Source organism: Petaurus breviceps, unplaced genomic scaffold (genome assembly GCF_028583685.1).
Source record: "Petaurus breviceps papuanus isolate PSGF00001 unplaced genomic scaffold, PetGlider_PUasm1.0 77, whole genome shotgun sequence".
In the NCBI taxonomy this organism is placed as follows: Eukaryota; Metazoa; Chordata; class Mammalia; order Diprotodontia; family Petauridae; genus Petaurus; species Petaurus breviceps.
In genome coordinates, this window is record NW_027186492.1 from 2,239,534 (window position 1) to 2,257,204 (window position 17,671).

Here is a 17,671-nt window from a genome sequence, read left to right on the forward strand (position 1 = left end):
TCTCTCTCTGTCTCTCTCTCTCTGTCTCTCTCTCTCTCTCTCTGTCTCTCTCTCTCTCTCTGTCTCTCTCTCTCTCTGTCAGTTCTCCTAGCTGACTAAATCTTTTCAGTCTCCTTTGCTAGACCATCATCTAGAGCCTGTGAGAATACCTCCAGAGGCTCTGTCTTGGATCCTCTTCTTTCTAGGTGTTCTCTTTGTAACCTCATTAATTCATATATTCAGTTTTCTCTATATAGATGAATTCCAGATTCATAGACACCCATCACCAGAAGAGTTTTCATTTTTGTGCCTTCTGTCTTATTATTTGGTGGGGGGAGGTAGTTTATTTTACACGTAATACCTCACACTCTTGCTCTAGAGATCAAGAAAAAAATTTCTTTTTTAATTTGGTACCTATTAAGCTATATCCAGTCCTGATTTCTCAGCTGAACGTTAGTCCTTTGTCACTAACTGTCTGTTGGACCTTTTGTACTGGATCTCCTGCAAACATCTCAACTCCAAAATATGTCCAGCATGTTCAAAACAGAACTTATTATCTTTAACATCCCCCTTCCCTACCCAAATCCAGCCATTTTCTGAACTTCCCTGTTTCTGTTGAAGGTTCCACCTTCTGATGACCTAGGTTTATAATTTCAGAGTTATCTTGGATTCCTCACTCACTGCACATATTCAGTCGCTTGCCAAATCTGTTAATTCTACATTAATAGCAGTAATTTCCCAAGTGGTCTTTCCACCTTAAGTTGCTTATCCTTCATAAACTATTCTCCACACAGGTACCCAAGTCATGTTCCTAAAGTACTTATTTGACCATGTCCCTGCCCAGAGCAGTAAACTTAGATGGTTCCCTGTTGCTTATAGGATCAAATATAAAATATGTTTGGCATTTCACAACCTGAGTCCAGCTTACCTGTTCAGACTGATTATTCATTAGTCTACTTTCTGTGGTTTGGCATAACAAGACTGCCTTCTTACTGTTCCTCACACCTGACATTCTTTCAGCCATTTCTGTCTTTGCACAAGCTGTTCCTCATGCCTAAAATGTACTCCTTCCTTGCTAATACTGCTTAGAATCCCTCGTTTCCTTTAAAGCTAAACTCAGACACCTTCCACAGGACACTTGGTTTCTCCTTCCAGCTGCTGGTGCCCTTCTCCCCAAATTGCCTTGTCTTGTACTTATTTTTTATACTTATATTTGTGCATGTTGTCTCTATTGATAGAATGGGAGGATCAAATGAAATAATATGCATAGAGCACTTTGCAGACCTTAAAGTGACATATAAATGTTAGCTACTATTTTCATAGAACATAAGCTCCTTGAAAAGTTCTACTGTTGTCCTTGGATTTCCAGTGCCTAGCACAGCACCTGGCATGTAGTAGATGTTTATTAAATGCTTGTTGATTGATTGATAAGTATACTCAGTTTTATTTTTTGTGGTGTTATTTAGTGTTCCTCATTCAGCTCTCTTCTGGAAGAAAATATTCATTATATATACCTTAGAGTCTTCTGTGTAGTACACAATCTTTGGGCCTCTTTGTTCTTAATCTTGAACCATATTTTCAAACGTGTTCTTCACTATCCTCTCTTATGTTTACCTTCGTGTTGAATTCACGGAATATTATATGTTAACTTGGTTTAGAGGAGATTGTCAAATTGTCATAGAATTCCTCTGTCGCCTCATCTTCTGCAACAAACATTGGCTCATGAGCTGCATTTATCTTTTTATATTTATCGTAAGGACTCAAGATGACCAAGGATTCCATGAAATGTTACTTGTTGCATATGAATACCTCAAATGCATGACTACCAAAACAAGTTTAGCTTAATAACCCATAAAGAGAAAGACAAACAGAGAAAGAATGCCTTTGACCTGTGAGCAGTCACTTGAGTACCACCAGTCCATCCACCTTGAACAGACATTGTAAATGGATAAAGAGATGGGCCAAGAATTGAATATATTGAAGATAGCTGTTGGATTTTTTTTAAAAAGTTGTGCTGGGCTTGTAATGATCTCAGGCTGCTCCCTGACACAAAAACCCATTCTTTTAGCACCTTTATTCTTTTGGTTTTGCCATACTACTGAAAGTAGTAGAACATTACAGTCTCCAAAGAGTCAAAGCTACAGGTGACTTAAAAAGCAATAGAGAGATGGTTGGTGGTTATAAGTAGGTCATAGTTTTTATAAATGATGACTTCTATTTTTTAAAAAAAGGCATAAAAGATATCCTATAGGAAATGGCTCATTAGAAAAGGAGATGGGCTAAGATAGTTAATACTCAGAATAGTGATAATAATAATATTTAACTATCACTTTGAAAAACTTATTTTTCCCCTCATTATAGCCCCTATTTTTTTTTTTTTAAAGCAATAGGGGTTAAGTAACTTGCTCAAGGTTACACGGCCAGTTATTTCTGGGTGTGGTGCTGAGTATCTGAGCCCGGATTTGATCCAGGTCATCCCGACACTGGAGCCGGTGCCCTTACTCGCTGAGCCACCTGGCCGCCTCTACCCCTATTTTTTTTAAACTAGGACTTACTGAATTATTTATTTTATAAATTTTTGAATCAACTTTTTTTGTATTTTGTCTTATTTATCCTTTATCTTAACAATGTCTATTTGTTGAGTACCATTCAGTATATAGTAACTTCCTTTCACCTACTTAATTGTGCATATTGCCCATCATTAGGAAAGGCTTCTGTTCCTTTGTAGGTAACTGTACATTTGTTAGACTTCATACCATTTGGGAGGTGATTAATGCTGGCTGGTAAAGTCCTATTGTGGTGAATTGATCTGTTGCAGCTCCTAAATTTTTGAGCAGTTTATTGAAGTGGTTATTGTTCATGCTCTGTGATGAATTTAGTAGCTCTACATAAGCGGGGATATAAAGACCAAGAAAATATATCTATATACACTGAAGACTAACAACACATCAGGTTTCAGTCTTCTTAGGAAATGAATTGAATTATTGAACTTTTCAAAAAAAAATTTTTCATGTTTCTTAAATTTCATTTATCTATTTCTGAGACTTGAACGCAGTACGATTTATTTCAGCAACTTGAAATCCTTCATGAGATTCAAAGAAGGAAAGAAGAGAAAAGAGAAGAGAAAAAAAGGAAAGAAATGGCAAAGCAGGTACTAAAAATTACCTTTTCTATAAATAATTACTGGGACAGATGATTTAGTAGATTTAAATTGAGATTTGCCATTAATGAAGAGTTTTCCTTTTATTTTTGTTTATCACAGGTGATATCATAATGATAGTATGTGTAATTTTAAAAAGGAAATCAAGCATGGCCCCTTCCAACTTTAAATCTCTATCCTATGTCAGAATTGAAAGGGACCTCAGAGGCTCCCTACCCCACTACCCTATGCCTTATCAAGAATCACATGTACAGGATCTCTCACAAAAAATCATCTAGCTTTTACTTGAAAACTTATAGCGAGAGAGAGCCCACTGCTTCTTTCTAGGCAGACCATACCACTTTTGATTAGTTCTAACTGGCAGGAAGTTTTTCTTTATATCAAACCCAAATCTGCATCTCTGTAATTCCCTTCCACCCCCTCATTATTCATAGCTCTTCACTCTGGAATAAAGCAGAATATGTCTCATTCCTTTTTCCCATTCTTTCATATTCTTGAAAATAGCTATCATGCCCCTTCTCCAGGCTAAACATCCCTAGTGCCTTTGATTGATCCACATACCAAAAAGCATCTTTTTGGTTCTCCAAAAGTGCAATATGGGGTAGTGGGAAGGAACAATAGATGTGAAGCCAAGACCTAGTTCTACTGGGGGGAGATAACAAATACATACATCTATATGCATATATATATATATATGTATACATATACATATACACACATATATAATATAAATTGAATCCAAATATATACAAAGTAATTACATAGAAAGTATTTTGGCAGGGAAGGCATTAGCAGTGAGAGGGATCCGGAAAAGTTTCATGAAGAAGGTAGTGCTTTAACAAGAAAGGGATTCTGCAGAAGAAGGAAGGGCATTCCTGACATTTGGGCCTGCCATTGCAAAGGTACAGAGAAAAGAGATACAGTGTTTGAAGAACAGAGAGAAACAGCCATAGTTACGATGTGACAAGAATGATGATCCGGCCAAGGAAACTGAGAAGGAGCTGTCAGAAATGTAGGAAGTGAACCATTAGAGAGAATAATGTTATGAAAACCCAGAGAGGAGAAAATATACAGAAGAGGTTAGTCAGCAGTGTCATGTAGCAGATTCGTGGGGAAGGATGAAGACTGTGGAAAGATCATTGGATTTGGCAATTAAGAGGTCATTGGTAATTTCAAAGAAAAGTAGTTTTAGTTGAATGATGAGGTTGGAATGAGAATGAGATTGTTACTAAGCCTGTAATTTAGGTTTAAGTGACCTAAACTGGAGGAGAATTGACAGATACTGTGATGGAGAGAGCTAACATGTAATCTTAACTGAAAAATAGAAATTTATTTCTAAGTATGTTTTGATAATCATCTCTGAATTTCTAAATCAAGTGCTTTGTCTTTTCCTGTCCTGGGACTAAAGATCTAATATTTTTCTGTTTTTGAGATTAAACACTCCAGATATAATTTCTATCAAAGACTGATTTGATGTTTCTTTTCTAGGAACGCTTGGAAATTGCCAATTTAGCAAACCAAGATCATAACTCCAGGAAAGATCTAACTGGATACAAACCATCTGTCAATATAAATGGAGGTGCCCTAGACCATGTAGGCCATGTTAAACACCGTGCAAACTCCACAGGAAGATCAAAGTATGTACTTAATATATCTGGTGTGGGAGGATGTACATTGCTTTAGAGTGAGCTTTTTTTAAGAAAAACATTCAGGGGGGCGGCCAGGTGGCTCAGCAAGAAAGAGCACCAGCTCCAGTGTCAGGATGACCTGGGGATCAAATCTGGGCTCGGATACTTAGCACCACACCCAGAAATAACTGGCTGTGTAACCTTGAGCAAGTTACTTAACCCCAATTGCTTTAAAAAAAAAAAAAAAAGAAAAACATTCAGGGACTGACAGGGGGATTATATAATTTATCATTTGGAGCATCTCCTTATAATTTATTATCCAGTCTATTCAGTGGCAGTATAAAAGCAAATTATCAGTGTCATCACTTTTTAAGATTCAAAAGTAACCTATAATACAATGTTATAATCAGGGAAAATTCTACTTTCTAAATAATATTTTTTTAAACCTACATTGTCTCATTCCTAATAGAAAACTTCATTAAAGGCCACACTTTGAAGTGTCCCAATTATGTTTCTAGTTTCAGTTTATGCTGCTTTTTAAATAGTCAAATAATATAGAAGAGATTTTTTTTTGTCTTTTTGGAGAGAGAAGGCAGGGTAATTGGGGTTAAGTGTCTTCCCCAAGGTCACATGGCTAGTAAGTGTTAAGTGTCTAAGGCCGGATTTGAACTCAGCTCCTCCTGACTCCAGGGCCGGTGCTCTATTCACTGTGTCACTTAGTTGCCCAAAGAGATTTTAAAATTTTTTTTTTCTTGGCCTGGATGATCAATACAAATTTCACAATATATGATTTCTCCTTTCTCACCTCTTGAACAAGCAATATAAATTTGGGGGATTTTATGGGATAAGTACAAGTAGCTCTTGATTCACAGGGCCCCTTACATAAGAATGGCTGTCCCAGAACAGGATTGACCTCCTTGTTAAGCCCACCAGAACTCTTCTTCTTACTTTCTTTCTGGATGCTGTAAAGCATCTATAGCCTGATTCAGAGAGAAGGAACAAAAAGTCTGTGTTACTAGCATCTAGGGTTGCGTTTGGATGAGAGTAGTTCCTGACCTCCTGATTTGGGACATAGAAGGAGTTTCTCTATAGAAATGGAGTTATAAATATGAAGTGTAGTTTTCAGAGCTTTCACTTATATGACTTGCTAACAAGGAAAGAGTAATTCTTTCACAGAAATAGAATATGGGAGGGAAATGTATGTTCCTGTTGACCATCAAACAGACTAATCAAGAGCTATACCACGGCCTATAAATGGGAGCTACAGAGTCTGAAGGGGGGGAGTGATCCTTAAAGCCTTCTGTCCTGGGAGTTATTGAAACCTTCATTAGCCTCACCCCCACCCTGCTCACTGCTACACCTGAAATCCTCCAGTTACTCCACACTCCTGTAGTTTTTAGTATCCATTGGAGGCTATATTACTTTGCATTTGTTGAACAAATAGAAATACCTCGTGTTTCTTCAATTGAATTTCAATGCAATTGAATTTCCCAAATGTGAGTGGTATGTCATAGGCAAAATTTTTCCATTTCTTGGGTATCTTTAATGGAGGATAATACATAAAATATTAATAGATTCATAGAATTGTTAAGTGAGTGGCCTAATGGATAAAAAACTGGCATTGAAGCCAGGAATATGTGGGTACAAGTCCCATCTCTGGCACCTACTGACTGTGTGACCCTGGGCAAGATGCTTAACCTCCCATGCTCTAGGCAACTCTTTTAAGACTGTAAAGGTACCTACCTGCATTGGGATAGGGAGTTTCCTCACCTGAGAATTCCCTATACCAGAGGTGTCCAACTAGGGGCCCGTGCTGCCTACAAAATGTAAATGGGAAATATTTAGCAAAGCAAATAATGTAGTACAACATAGATAATGTTAATTTGTGGTTTTCTAAGTCAATATGTAGCTTAGCAGGAGTCAGTTTCTAGTTGTTTGATACCTGGAGTATGGTCCCTATCCTTGTCAATAGACTTATCAGAATTAGAAGAACCTTAAAGAAATTTAAGTCCAACTCCTTCATTTAGAGATGGGGAATCTGAAGCCAGAGAGGTTAAATGACTTTCCTAAGATGACCAGTCTGTCAGTTAGGGTCAAACATTCAGGACTCTCAGTCTATTGCCCATTCTACTACATCACATGACACTTAATGAATGATCATTGCCTGATGAATGGCCTTTGTAGGCAACTTCAGTAATGCCAAAGTATAAATTCACCTTAGAAGGGAGAATTGAACAGATGCACGGTAATATTGTAGAATACCATAGAATGCTTTATCAGAACTAGGCCATCTAGAGCTTAGGTAGATAGAGCCTACAAGAAATTGAATATGCTAGTGTTTGTCTCATCTTATTTGGTGCTTGTCTCATCCTATTTTTTTGTGTATTTACAGTCTCCTCAACTAAATTGTAATCTACTTCTGAGCATCTTGGTATCCATAAAAGTATTTGCCATAATATCTTAAATATAGTAGATATTCAGTATTTGTCAAATAGAATTGAAGAAGGTTGGGAGGGAAAGCTCTCCCTCTTTCTCACTGAAGACACATGTATGTCAAAATGTAGCAGTTAAAAATTATTTGCACTTTCTTGATTACCTAATAGTAAGTACTAGTGTTGCAGTTTAAACCCAGGGATGCCAAAAACTGTTAAGGTGGGGGCTTGGTCCACCCAAAACCTATTGTTTCATGATGTGTTGTGGTGGAACCCTCTCAAAGAATTCAGTCAAACCACCTCTAATCCAAGTATAGGCATTTATTGAGATTGATGACTCTCATGAAGTGGGCTAAGTTCCAAGAGGAACCAGTGGCTTTAGAGAGAGCAAGATGGATTTTTATTTAATAAAGATGCAATTACATGATAAATTTACATAGAATAGAGGAATATTATTAATATTGAAAAGACAGGAGGAGTTTGTTAAGGGATTAGGTAACGGAGGAGGGGTCCCATTTATGGTTCAGTGGTTTAAACATTCTGGTCATGCTCCCCTCCAATTGGCTAGCTGTTGTCCTGTCTGGTCAAGATAGATAGGTATTGTGGTCCTGTCTTGGGCTAGATGGATGATGTTATTGTGATTGAATACAAAAACACACCTGTTTCTGTGGGAATGGGTCTGGGAACAGCGACCAGGTAGAGGCAGTAGCTAGGTTCACTTAAATGGACACACCTGCTTTTTCTGTGGGAACTAAAAGTTCAGGGATACATTTGTTGTTCTAGTAAGCAGTGAGGCATATATGAAGAAGTTAGGACATTGGGGGGAGGGAGGGGAGTCAGGTAGGTACAGTGGGCCTGCTATTCAGTGGGGCCGGGCTTATAATGAAGTTAGAATATTGGGGCTGGAGGCAACTTTATTAGGATTCCATCATTCTCCCCTCAAAGAGCTGCGACCCAAATTCATTTGGGAAAAGGGACGAAGGTTTCATCTACCATAGCTTCTTCACACTGAAAAGGGCAGTATTGCTGTCCCTGTCTCAGTGGGTCCCAAGGAGGAGGTTGCCTGGAACTGAGCATAGATCACATCCAGGGGATGATGGGTGAGTATGGACTGGTATCCACTGCTTGCTGCCATCTGTAGGTGAATTGACCTGTAATCTGAGAAACACAAATCTGACAGCAAGTTCAATATGAAGGACCCAAGATATAAGGAGAAAGACAGATATATCTAGTAACAGGCAGTTGACTAGGCCAAGTACCCCTTTTCTATTCTATTTAGGCTGTAGAAAGGAATATAATTTTAGGCTGAATAGCTCAGATCTAACACACATTTTGGTAGCTCAGATATATCCCAGCCTTAGTATATGAGATAATGATTAACATTGTGTTTGTACCTTTGTTTCACAAACTTCTTTTCCCTTTGTCCAATTGTTCCCATATCATTCAGAAAAAAATGTTCTATTCCAGGGATTTAACCTTTCACTTTACTATGCAGGCAGGCAGATGTCAAGTCTATTGTGCGGGATATGGAATGACTACACATTCAGATAGAAAACAGCAAGATTTCACATACCTGCATTGTATTCATATATTTACTCACCACTTGCTCTAATTAGAGAAATTTACCATAAAAGGAAAAAGCAGGGACATGCCAGATATGACAGGATAAAACATCCTTAGCTCTGTTTGAATTCAGGTAAGAGTCACTTTAATTCCATCTCATAGCCAGACTCAGGAATAGCCAGGTGGAAAGCACTCCTTTTCAAAGGAAGACAATGGGGAAACTGAGCTAGGAGGGTCCCATTTTAGATTGAGGCTAAAATTGTCCTCTCAGCTTTTCCTAAAAGCAAACCTTCACCTGTAGCAGGATTCTCTCTGAGTAGATTGTGGCATTTCTCTCCCATACTGACTTAATGCAGACAACTATATCTAAATTCAAACTCAAAATAAAACTAGTGTCTTTTACCTCAAATATCAAGTCTCACCAATCACAGATTAGGTCTTGATACAACTGCTTTTACTTGTGTGGAGTTGCAGTAAGCAATAAAAGTTTACCATGACTTACATATTTAAGAAGTTTCACTTCTCAGTAATCCAAATTCATTGTTTAAGAATTCTATAACCCAAACAAGCTTTTATTTTTTTCCTGGAGCTGATGACTTTGCCCACCAGATGGTTTCTGGGGATCTGGCAAGTTTACAAATAAGGAGAAATTCATAGAGACCCCAAAGAAGGGGCTGATCTGCCTGTCCACCCTATGATATTCTTCCTCTGGACTGATGAAAACCATATACTTTATGTGTGGCAGGTTCCCTATTTTCAATACTGATTTTTTTTCTTGCCAGGATGTCTTTCAGGGTTCCCATATTTTATTTTTAGGATCCCAGTATATGGTAGCTGGCACATATGGCCTCTGGTCAGCCCTACATTGGAGGCAAACTTGTCCATCTTCCTAAGGGAGGGGAATAAGGAGTGTCTACCCTGTCTACGCCTAAGAGCTGCTGTGTGATCAGCTTTAGGTTTTAACATTATAACAATAATCCCAAACAATTTAGTTAACAATTTCACAATTTTCATAAGTAAGAGCCAACTTGTCTTAGCTTTAAGACAGGATTAGCTTGACTTAATAAAACAACAACTGGTTTTAAACAATTTTTTTACTATCTTTTAAGTTTCAAAAAATTCAGATTAAAAGTTGCTGTATCTATTTCTGGCTCACAGTGGTCACTCAAGTTTTACAATATAAAAGAATTTTACTACAGTGTGGAAATATAATAACACAAACAGTAAACTTAAGATGATAGAAGATTGGGTTTACCAAGTGTAGAGGCTGGTTGACTTCTGACCTCATTTTTCTCCCCACAGTTTCAGAGCCTGGTTGTGGGGGTGGTCAATTTGGGAAGGAAGGAGAAAGAGGGCACCATTCCTTGTGGGAGAGACCAAGGACTGGGTAGTGCTGGGAGGTTGTAGAGTCCAGTGGCTGAATTAAGGTTTCAGGAGCATTGAGGAGGGGGTTTTGGTGAATAAGGAGGAGGGTCCCTGAGGAACCCACGAGCTTCCTGATAAGGGTTGCTTGGCTTTGGGAAACTTAGAGAAGAAACTCCAGGTTCCAGTGGTGTGGGAGCAAGGACGTGGGGTTTTGAGAGGAGAGATTCATCTGCTTACCTGGAAGAGTAGGCTTCAGGGCTTCAGGGTACCCAGGGGCCTAGGGCTATTGCCAGTGGGGCCCTGATGTAACTACTGTGCCCCCCCCCCCTTCCTTTCACCAGGTGGGGGAGGTTGACTCAAATTCCCTACTATTCTTCTAACTTTTCACTGCAACCTTAGCTTGGTCAGAACCAGGATGACAGGGTGAAGGATCTTAATGGTTCTAACCTTTCACTGTATCCTCAGCTCAGTCAGAGCAAGGATACAGGAAGAAGGCACTGTAGCCCTAGCCTGAGAAGAGCCAGGACCACAAGGAAGAGAATCTTAGAGGTTGTAACTTTTCACTGTGGGCCTGGTCTGGTCAGAGCTGGCCTCATGAGAGGTAGGACTACAGGAAGGAGAATCTTAGTGAGGTTTTTTTTTACCTTTTACTCAAGGAAACTTCACTTCTGTGTCCACTCCTTAAAAACTTCTTTGAAAGGTAAGTGGGACCCTGGAAAAAATCCAGTGGCATCTAGTCCCCTCTTCTCCATACTAAAGAGCTCAAAGTTTCATCTCTGAGGCATCTCTTTTTCAGATCTGTGCATTTCCCAATTTTTCTTAGTGCCAAATAGTAACCAGGATAAATTCAATTACCTGGATCTGTATTCCCAATGATATTGCACAGTTCTCTTTCTATGACCCAGGAAAGGGCTAAATGCTAGTCCTATTCCAAAGTGCAGCTTTAGAAACCTGCCTCTCTTTGATGAGTGAAGTGACCACTTTTCTCTTAGATAGGCCTTAGGGGAGAAGTTTCCCCTTTCCCCCTTTTTCTGTCTGTCTGTCTACCTCCAGAACTTGGCCGTAGTCCAAGGAAGTAGAAAGAGAGATTTATTTGTTTTTTGTTTCTTTAAGAGACCATCAATCTTTCTAGCCCAGGTACAGTTTTTTTTTCTTTTCTGGCTGGCTCCTTTTTGAATCTTACAAGGTGGCAGACTCAGAGATTTTTACACAGACACAGAGCAGACAGATACAAACAGAAAGCACAGATAGCAATACTTTTCTTGGTCTTCCATATTATATAAAGACCAGATGCTATTTCAAAACTGTTAGATAAAACTACTTTACATAGTACCCACTGTTTCTCACAGTTCACTTGAACAGAGACCATCCCTTTGAAATAGGTCATTCATTCAGCAAACATTAAGCCCTTACTAATGTGTGCTAGATGATACAGGAGACTGAGAGTTTACATGAGACATCTCTTCTGCCTTCTTTAGAGCTTACAGCTTAGTAGGAGATAAGATAAACACATTTAACAAGTGCATCAGAGAGGTGCAAAAAAAGTGTTATAAGGATGGCTAGGTGGTATAGGGAATAGAGCACTGGCCCTGAAGTCAGAAAGACCTGAGTTCAAATCCAGCCTCAGACACTTAATACTTACTAGCCACGTGACCTTGGGAAAATCACTTAACCCTGATTGCCCTGCCTTCCCCCCTCCAAAAAGCAAAAAAAAAGTGTTATATTAAGTCTGCTGGAGGTGGGATGAGGAGTCAGGGAGGACTTATTGAAAGATATCTGTCAGGTGACTATCGCAGTATAAAAGAGGTGGTAATAAAAGCCTATACAATGGAAGTGGCAATAGAAATAAAGAGGAAGAAATGGATATTAGAGAGATGTTATGAAGGTAGAATTGACAGGACTTGCAAAAAGATTGGATATGAGATATGAAGAAGAAAGAATAAAAAGAAACTCCAAGGTTTTAAGCCTAAGGGTCATGAGAATTGATGTTCCCACATAAAGGATTAGTGAAGTATAGCAGAAAGGTCCTAAGCCTGGACTTGGACATATTAAGTTTGAGGTGGTAATGGGATATTTGTGGAGAGGTCCCTCAGGCGATTGAAAATGCAGGTGTGACACTGAGAAGAGAGGTGAGGCCTGTAGCTTTAGATTTAGAAGTTACTTTTACAAGGTAGTAATTAAAACTGTGGTGATTTGCTAAAAGAGCAACTAGGTGGCACAGTGGATAGAATGCCATATCTGGAGTCAGAAAACCTGAATCCGATCTCAGAGACTTGTGAACTGTGTGACCCCGGGCAAGTTATTTAAACCTGTTTGCCTCAGTTTTCTCAGCTGCAAAATGAGCTGGAGAAGGAAATGGCAAAACATTCTAGTATCTTTGCCAAGAAAATCTCAAATAGGGTCATGAAGAGCCAAACATAACTGAAACTACTGAATAGCAAGTTTGCTAGAGAGATGAGCATGTAGGAAAAAACAGAGGGCCAAGGAAAGTCTCTTGGGGAACACTCACATTAAAGGATTGGGAAGAGGATTAGGAGCCAGTGAAAGACACAGAACAAAAAGTGGAAGAAGAACCAAGAGTATTGTGTGTCTGAAGTCAGAGAAGGTAAGAATATCCAATAGAAGTGTGGTCAACAGTGGCATTATCTTTTTTTTTTTTTTTAAGCAATTGGGGTTAAGTAACTTCCCCAAGGTTACACGGCCAGTTTTGTGTGTGTGTGTGTGTGTGTGTGTGTGTGTGTGTGTTAAGTATCTGAGAACATTAGCCCCTAGATGACAAAGGAAAAGCACTTTACCATTCAATTCCAAATCTGGTAAAATTAAAGAACTGAACTGTACTTTCAAAATATGTTTATTTTCCTCATTTAAAAAAATCATCTAAGTGGTATGAATAACATAAATTTCATATACTTTGCCACCTAACTTGGGACCATATTCTTTTTTCTTTTGTTTAAAGCAATCGGGGTTAAGTAACTTGCTCAAGGTTACACAGCCAGTTATTTTTGTGTGGGTGTTAAGTATCTGAGGCCAGAACCCATCCCAGGTCCTCCCGACTCCGGGGCTGGTGCTTTTAATGCGCCACCTACCTGCCCCAACAGTGGCATATCTTAAAGAGAGGTCAAGAAGGATGAGGATTAGGGGGAAAAAAGCTATGGAATTTGGCAATCAGGAGGTCCCTGGTGGTTTTTGAGAAATTGTGATGGCAAAAACCCATCTGCAAAGTGTTTAGAAGAGAGGAGGTGATGAAGTAGTGGAGTCAATAGGTAGAGAGCTTCTTCCAGATTCTTAGGGAGAAAAATAGGCAAAGGGGAAAAGAAGTGTTTTGGAAAGACTTTTTTGAGATGGGGTTTCTAGATATGGTTGTACACAGGTGGGAAGGAGTCAGTGGGGAGGAAAAGATGGACAATTCATACCAAAGTGGAGATAACTGTTTAAGTTAGGGCCTAGAAGAATTAGAAAAGAGTGGGATCAAAGACTTAGGTAGAAATATCTCCTCTTTTATAACAAGAAAGTTTTTTGATAAGAAGTTTTGAAGAATGGAAAATGAGAACTGAGGCCCCTTAGTCTTCTTAGCAAAGTTAAGGGGCTAGGTCATTTGCTTTAAGGGGATCAGGACTGGTTGCAGGACATTGAGAACAGAGTTTTAGAACAGATCCTATGGGGAGTGTGATAGAAGAGAGGAAAACTGTCAAGCTATAGTAAGGGGTCAGCCAAGGTAACATATACTATAAATTTGTAGTAGGTGAAATCAACCCAGGTATATTTTGCCGCTTGGGAGCAGAATTTGAAAAGGCAAATGATGAAATTGTCCAAGGATGAAAATTCACAGGCCAAAAATATTAGAACATTAGGAGGGTGAAGTTTTCTAGATCAGTAGCTAGGAGACATTGAAGTGACAGACCATCACATCAATTCTGACTGTGGAGACAATGAAAACCAGAGTCCCAGAGATAGTCTAGGAGAATACAGGTGGGTCAAAGAATCAGAGATCTGAGAAGAATGAAGAATACTTTAGGGAGAGATTGAAGATTTTAGGGGTAGAGGAAGAGAGATTTGAGGTTTCCAAATAGTGGAGAAGATAGAATCAAGAGTTGGTCTGGAAAGGGAAACAACCTCCTTGTCAGATACTGGAAAGGAAAGAGGAGGGGATATCAGGGAACTTTGAGATGAAGAGGTGAGAAGGCAAGTTCATATCAAATGGTTTCAATTTTCTCTATAAAGTAAGAGGGGGGAGAGGCTAGGTTGCACAGTGAATAGAGCACTGGCCCTGGAGTCAGGAGGACCTGAGTTCAAATCTGGCCTCAAGACACTTAACATTTACTAGCCACATGACCTTGGGCAAGTCACTTAACCCCAATTGCCCTGCTTTCCCCCCTCCAGAAAGAAAAAAAAGTGGGGGGGGGGAAGGTGAGTGTCTTAAGGAGAAAGGAGAAAAAAAAAGGTTTGGAAAAACTTGTGGGAAGTGAGATAGAGAATGGATTGGTGAGAATGAAAGTATTGCCTTACTTCAGTAAGAGCTTAGTTGAAGTTGAATAACATGAACTTAGAATGTACCCAATGAGCACAGTGTGGCTTCTTCCTGCTTCCTGCAGCAGCAGATGAGTAGAAGCAGAGGATGAAGAGTAATCAGAGACTGAGAAAGTACTGAAGAGTGGTGGGGATTGGAGGTCTCACTAAGGGTGAAGAATAGAATAGGTTCAAGAAGAGTCAGGAATAAGGACAGATGGAATGTCAGGAGCTTATGGTCAGTTAGGTGGAGGAATGTCAGCTTTTAATTAGAAAAGTAGAACATTTATGGGTAATAGTGAAATAATATTACATTAGTGTTGTTACTATGGAGATAGAATGGAAGAATGAAGAGGGGATTTAAGGAAGCTGAAGAATTGGGAGTTTAGGGAATCTCTAAGAAAGCATCAACCTAACTGTTTAAATTTCAATAAGAAAGTTAATTCCAGACATATACAATGCTTGAAGGATCATACTTACTGAATTTTAATTGATCATAGTTAATGTATGTCTGTGTATTTGTTTACATGTTTATGGGTATATATTTTATATGTGTGACAATTCTACAGCCATATGTGGGTGATTTTTGCATTATCTGGTGTTTCATCTTAACATTGCTTTTCTTTGCCTTCATTAGCACAAAAGTTAATTATACATAATCAGTGTCTTCCCAGCAGTCTAAATATTCTTTGTTTATTTGTATCAGTGTTATTCTAAAAGTAAGATCTCAAATAGGAATCAAATCTTATGTTTTTTAGTGTCTTTCATAGTGCCTTAGACCTTTAAAATGCATTTTAATGCAGATTACCAAGCAACTCTAAATAGAACAAAACATCCAGCCAGTTAGTGGGCTTGTAATCAGATCTGAAATTGGACTTATATATAGAACTAAAAGATAAATTCAAATATATTTGTAAAAAGCTATCATTATTAGAGAAGAGAGCATTTTTTTTATAAATCATTTAGGAAGTGTCATAGTATAGTTCAGTGGTAGCGAATTCAAATAAATATGATCCCTGTGGGCCACACATTGACTTAGAAAATCACAAATTAACATTATTAATGTTGTATTTTTATTTATTTTGTTAAGCATTTCCCAATTACACTTTAATCTGGTTCAGTCTGCACTGAAAATTTTGCTGGCCTCGAGTTTGACACCACTGGTAAAGAGAGCACCCTCAAAATGCATAAAATTCATTTTGCGTCTTCTTACTCTTTTGGAATACATTTTAAAGATGTATTGTTGTCAGTTATTACTAAGGACATAAGAGTTAATGCAAAATGTCCCTTATTATTGCAATCCACCCCTCCCCCACAGTAAGCAAAGAGTTATAGATATGGAGGGGAAATCTTTGCCACCATTTAAAGGCCTAGATGACTCATTAAAGGAGAGTGTGACACAGAACTCTGCTTCTTCAGGGCCAAGAGAGCTGCAGGACACGTCCTCCCTTCCTCATGTAGAAGGAGATCAGAGAGTACCTTCCAAGGTGATTTCCTTGAAGAGAACCCTTTATCAGGAAGTATATGTTCTGGCGTGTTGGTTAAAAACTTAGTCATGTTATTTTTTTATGCTTTGCATTTCTTACACTATTTTAGAAAATGTGAAGAAATTAAATCCTTTATCTGAAATAAAATATTGGAGAATGGGTAGATAAATGCTGCTGTATAAAATGCCATCCTTCATATTTTAAATGACTTTGACAGTGAAGCCGATTAACAGGTAGAAATAAAAAGACGTGTGTGATTGTTGCTTTTTCTTTTTCCTTTTCTTTTTTTTTTTTTTTTTTTGGAGGGCAGTTGGGGTTGTGACTTGCCCAAAGTCACAGGGCTAGTGTGTCAAGTGTCTGAGGCCGGATTTGAACTCAGGGCCTCCTGACTCCAGGGCCGGTGCTCTATTCACTGTGCCACCTAGCCTCCCCGATTGTTGCTCTTTCCACAACACTATGAACATAACTTGTGAACTTTTTGTTTAGTAGCATTGGTGTCCCTTCCATTGTGTGGCTGTACCTTGTTGACTGGGACAGCTCAAATCAGCCACATTTGCACGATTCATAAATCATCTTAATTCCTTGCACTACTTAGATGGGGACAGATAGAAAATCAGATTCCAAATAAATGGGTTTTCCATGTTTAATGCTAAATTGAAGGAAAATCATTGTCCAAATTTATTTTTAAGGCGAGAACGTCAATATTCTATATGTAGTAGTGAAGATTCTCCTGGCTCTTGTGAAATCCTGTATTTCAGTACGGGTAATCCTTGTCAGCTCACGGTGCACAAAGGGAAATGTATTGGTGAGTAAACTAGCTACATCCATTTATGTTAAGGACCAAAAATGGCCATAAAGAAGAATGGTAGGGTGATGATGATTATTGACACAAATAAATAACCCTTTAAATTTGGCACAGTGCTTTATATTCTTTATCTCATTTGACCCTCACAACAACATGAGGGGGGTACTGCTTGCATTAACCCCATAACACTGTCTACATCTTAAAAGGCACTGTGGTCTTATGGAAAGAACTCTGGACTGGTGAGAAAAGTCCAGAAAAGAGTTCTATTCTTACCTATCCTTGGTTCATAGTGTAATTTATGATTTCATGAAATAGAGCTCTGGAAAACCAAGCTTAGATAAAGCCTATTGGGATTCAAATGGAACTATTTGACTATACCTTAAACTCATCTCACTCTGGTTCTCTCTGATTAACAAATAGACGCTAACCCAAACCTCACTTGGTCATTGTTTCAGTTTTGATGGTTCAGACTAAGTATAAATGGCAATTATTTCTGTTCTAGCTAGAAACCCTAAGGATCTTTTCCCACCCAGATTGATTTTTTTGAGTAGACAAACTAGGCCATATTTTGCCACATTTCTCATCTAGCCTTAAATCACTGAATGGGTATTGCCTCAGATAAACTGAGACCTGTGAAAGACCTTAGCTTAAAAAGACCAAGGTCTCCCACTGCATCTGGGGTCATCTCCAGTTCTAATCTATGTCTTGCCACTGGACTCAGATGATTCTGGAGGAGAGAATGAGGC

The 17,671-nt window shown here is 38.7% G+C and overlaps 1 protein-coding gene across 3 annotated transcripts in view; it reads left to right on the top strand.

Annotated features, from left to right (window-relative positions):
* EIF2AK4 (eukaryotic translation initiation factor 2 alpha kinase 4) overlaps positions 1 to 17,671 on the top strand; it is a 111,518-nt gene that overhangs the window by 23,539 nt on the left and 70,308 nt on the right. For all 3 annotated transcript variants that reach the window (XM_069105722.1, XM_069105724.1, XM_069105723.1), the window contains exons 5-7: positions 3,050 to 3,130; positions 4,628 to 4,776; positions 16,810 to 16,925. In XM_069105722.1, the coding sequence (XP_068961823.1) occupies positions 3,050 to 3,130; positions 4,628 to 4,776; positions 16,810 to 16,925 (346 nt within the window). The remainder of the gene's footprint in view (positions 1 to 3,049; positions 3,131 to 4,627; positions 4,777 to 16,809; positions 16,926 to 17,671) is intronic.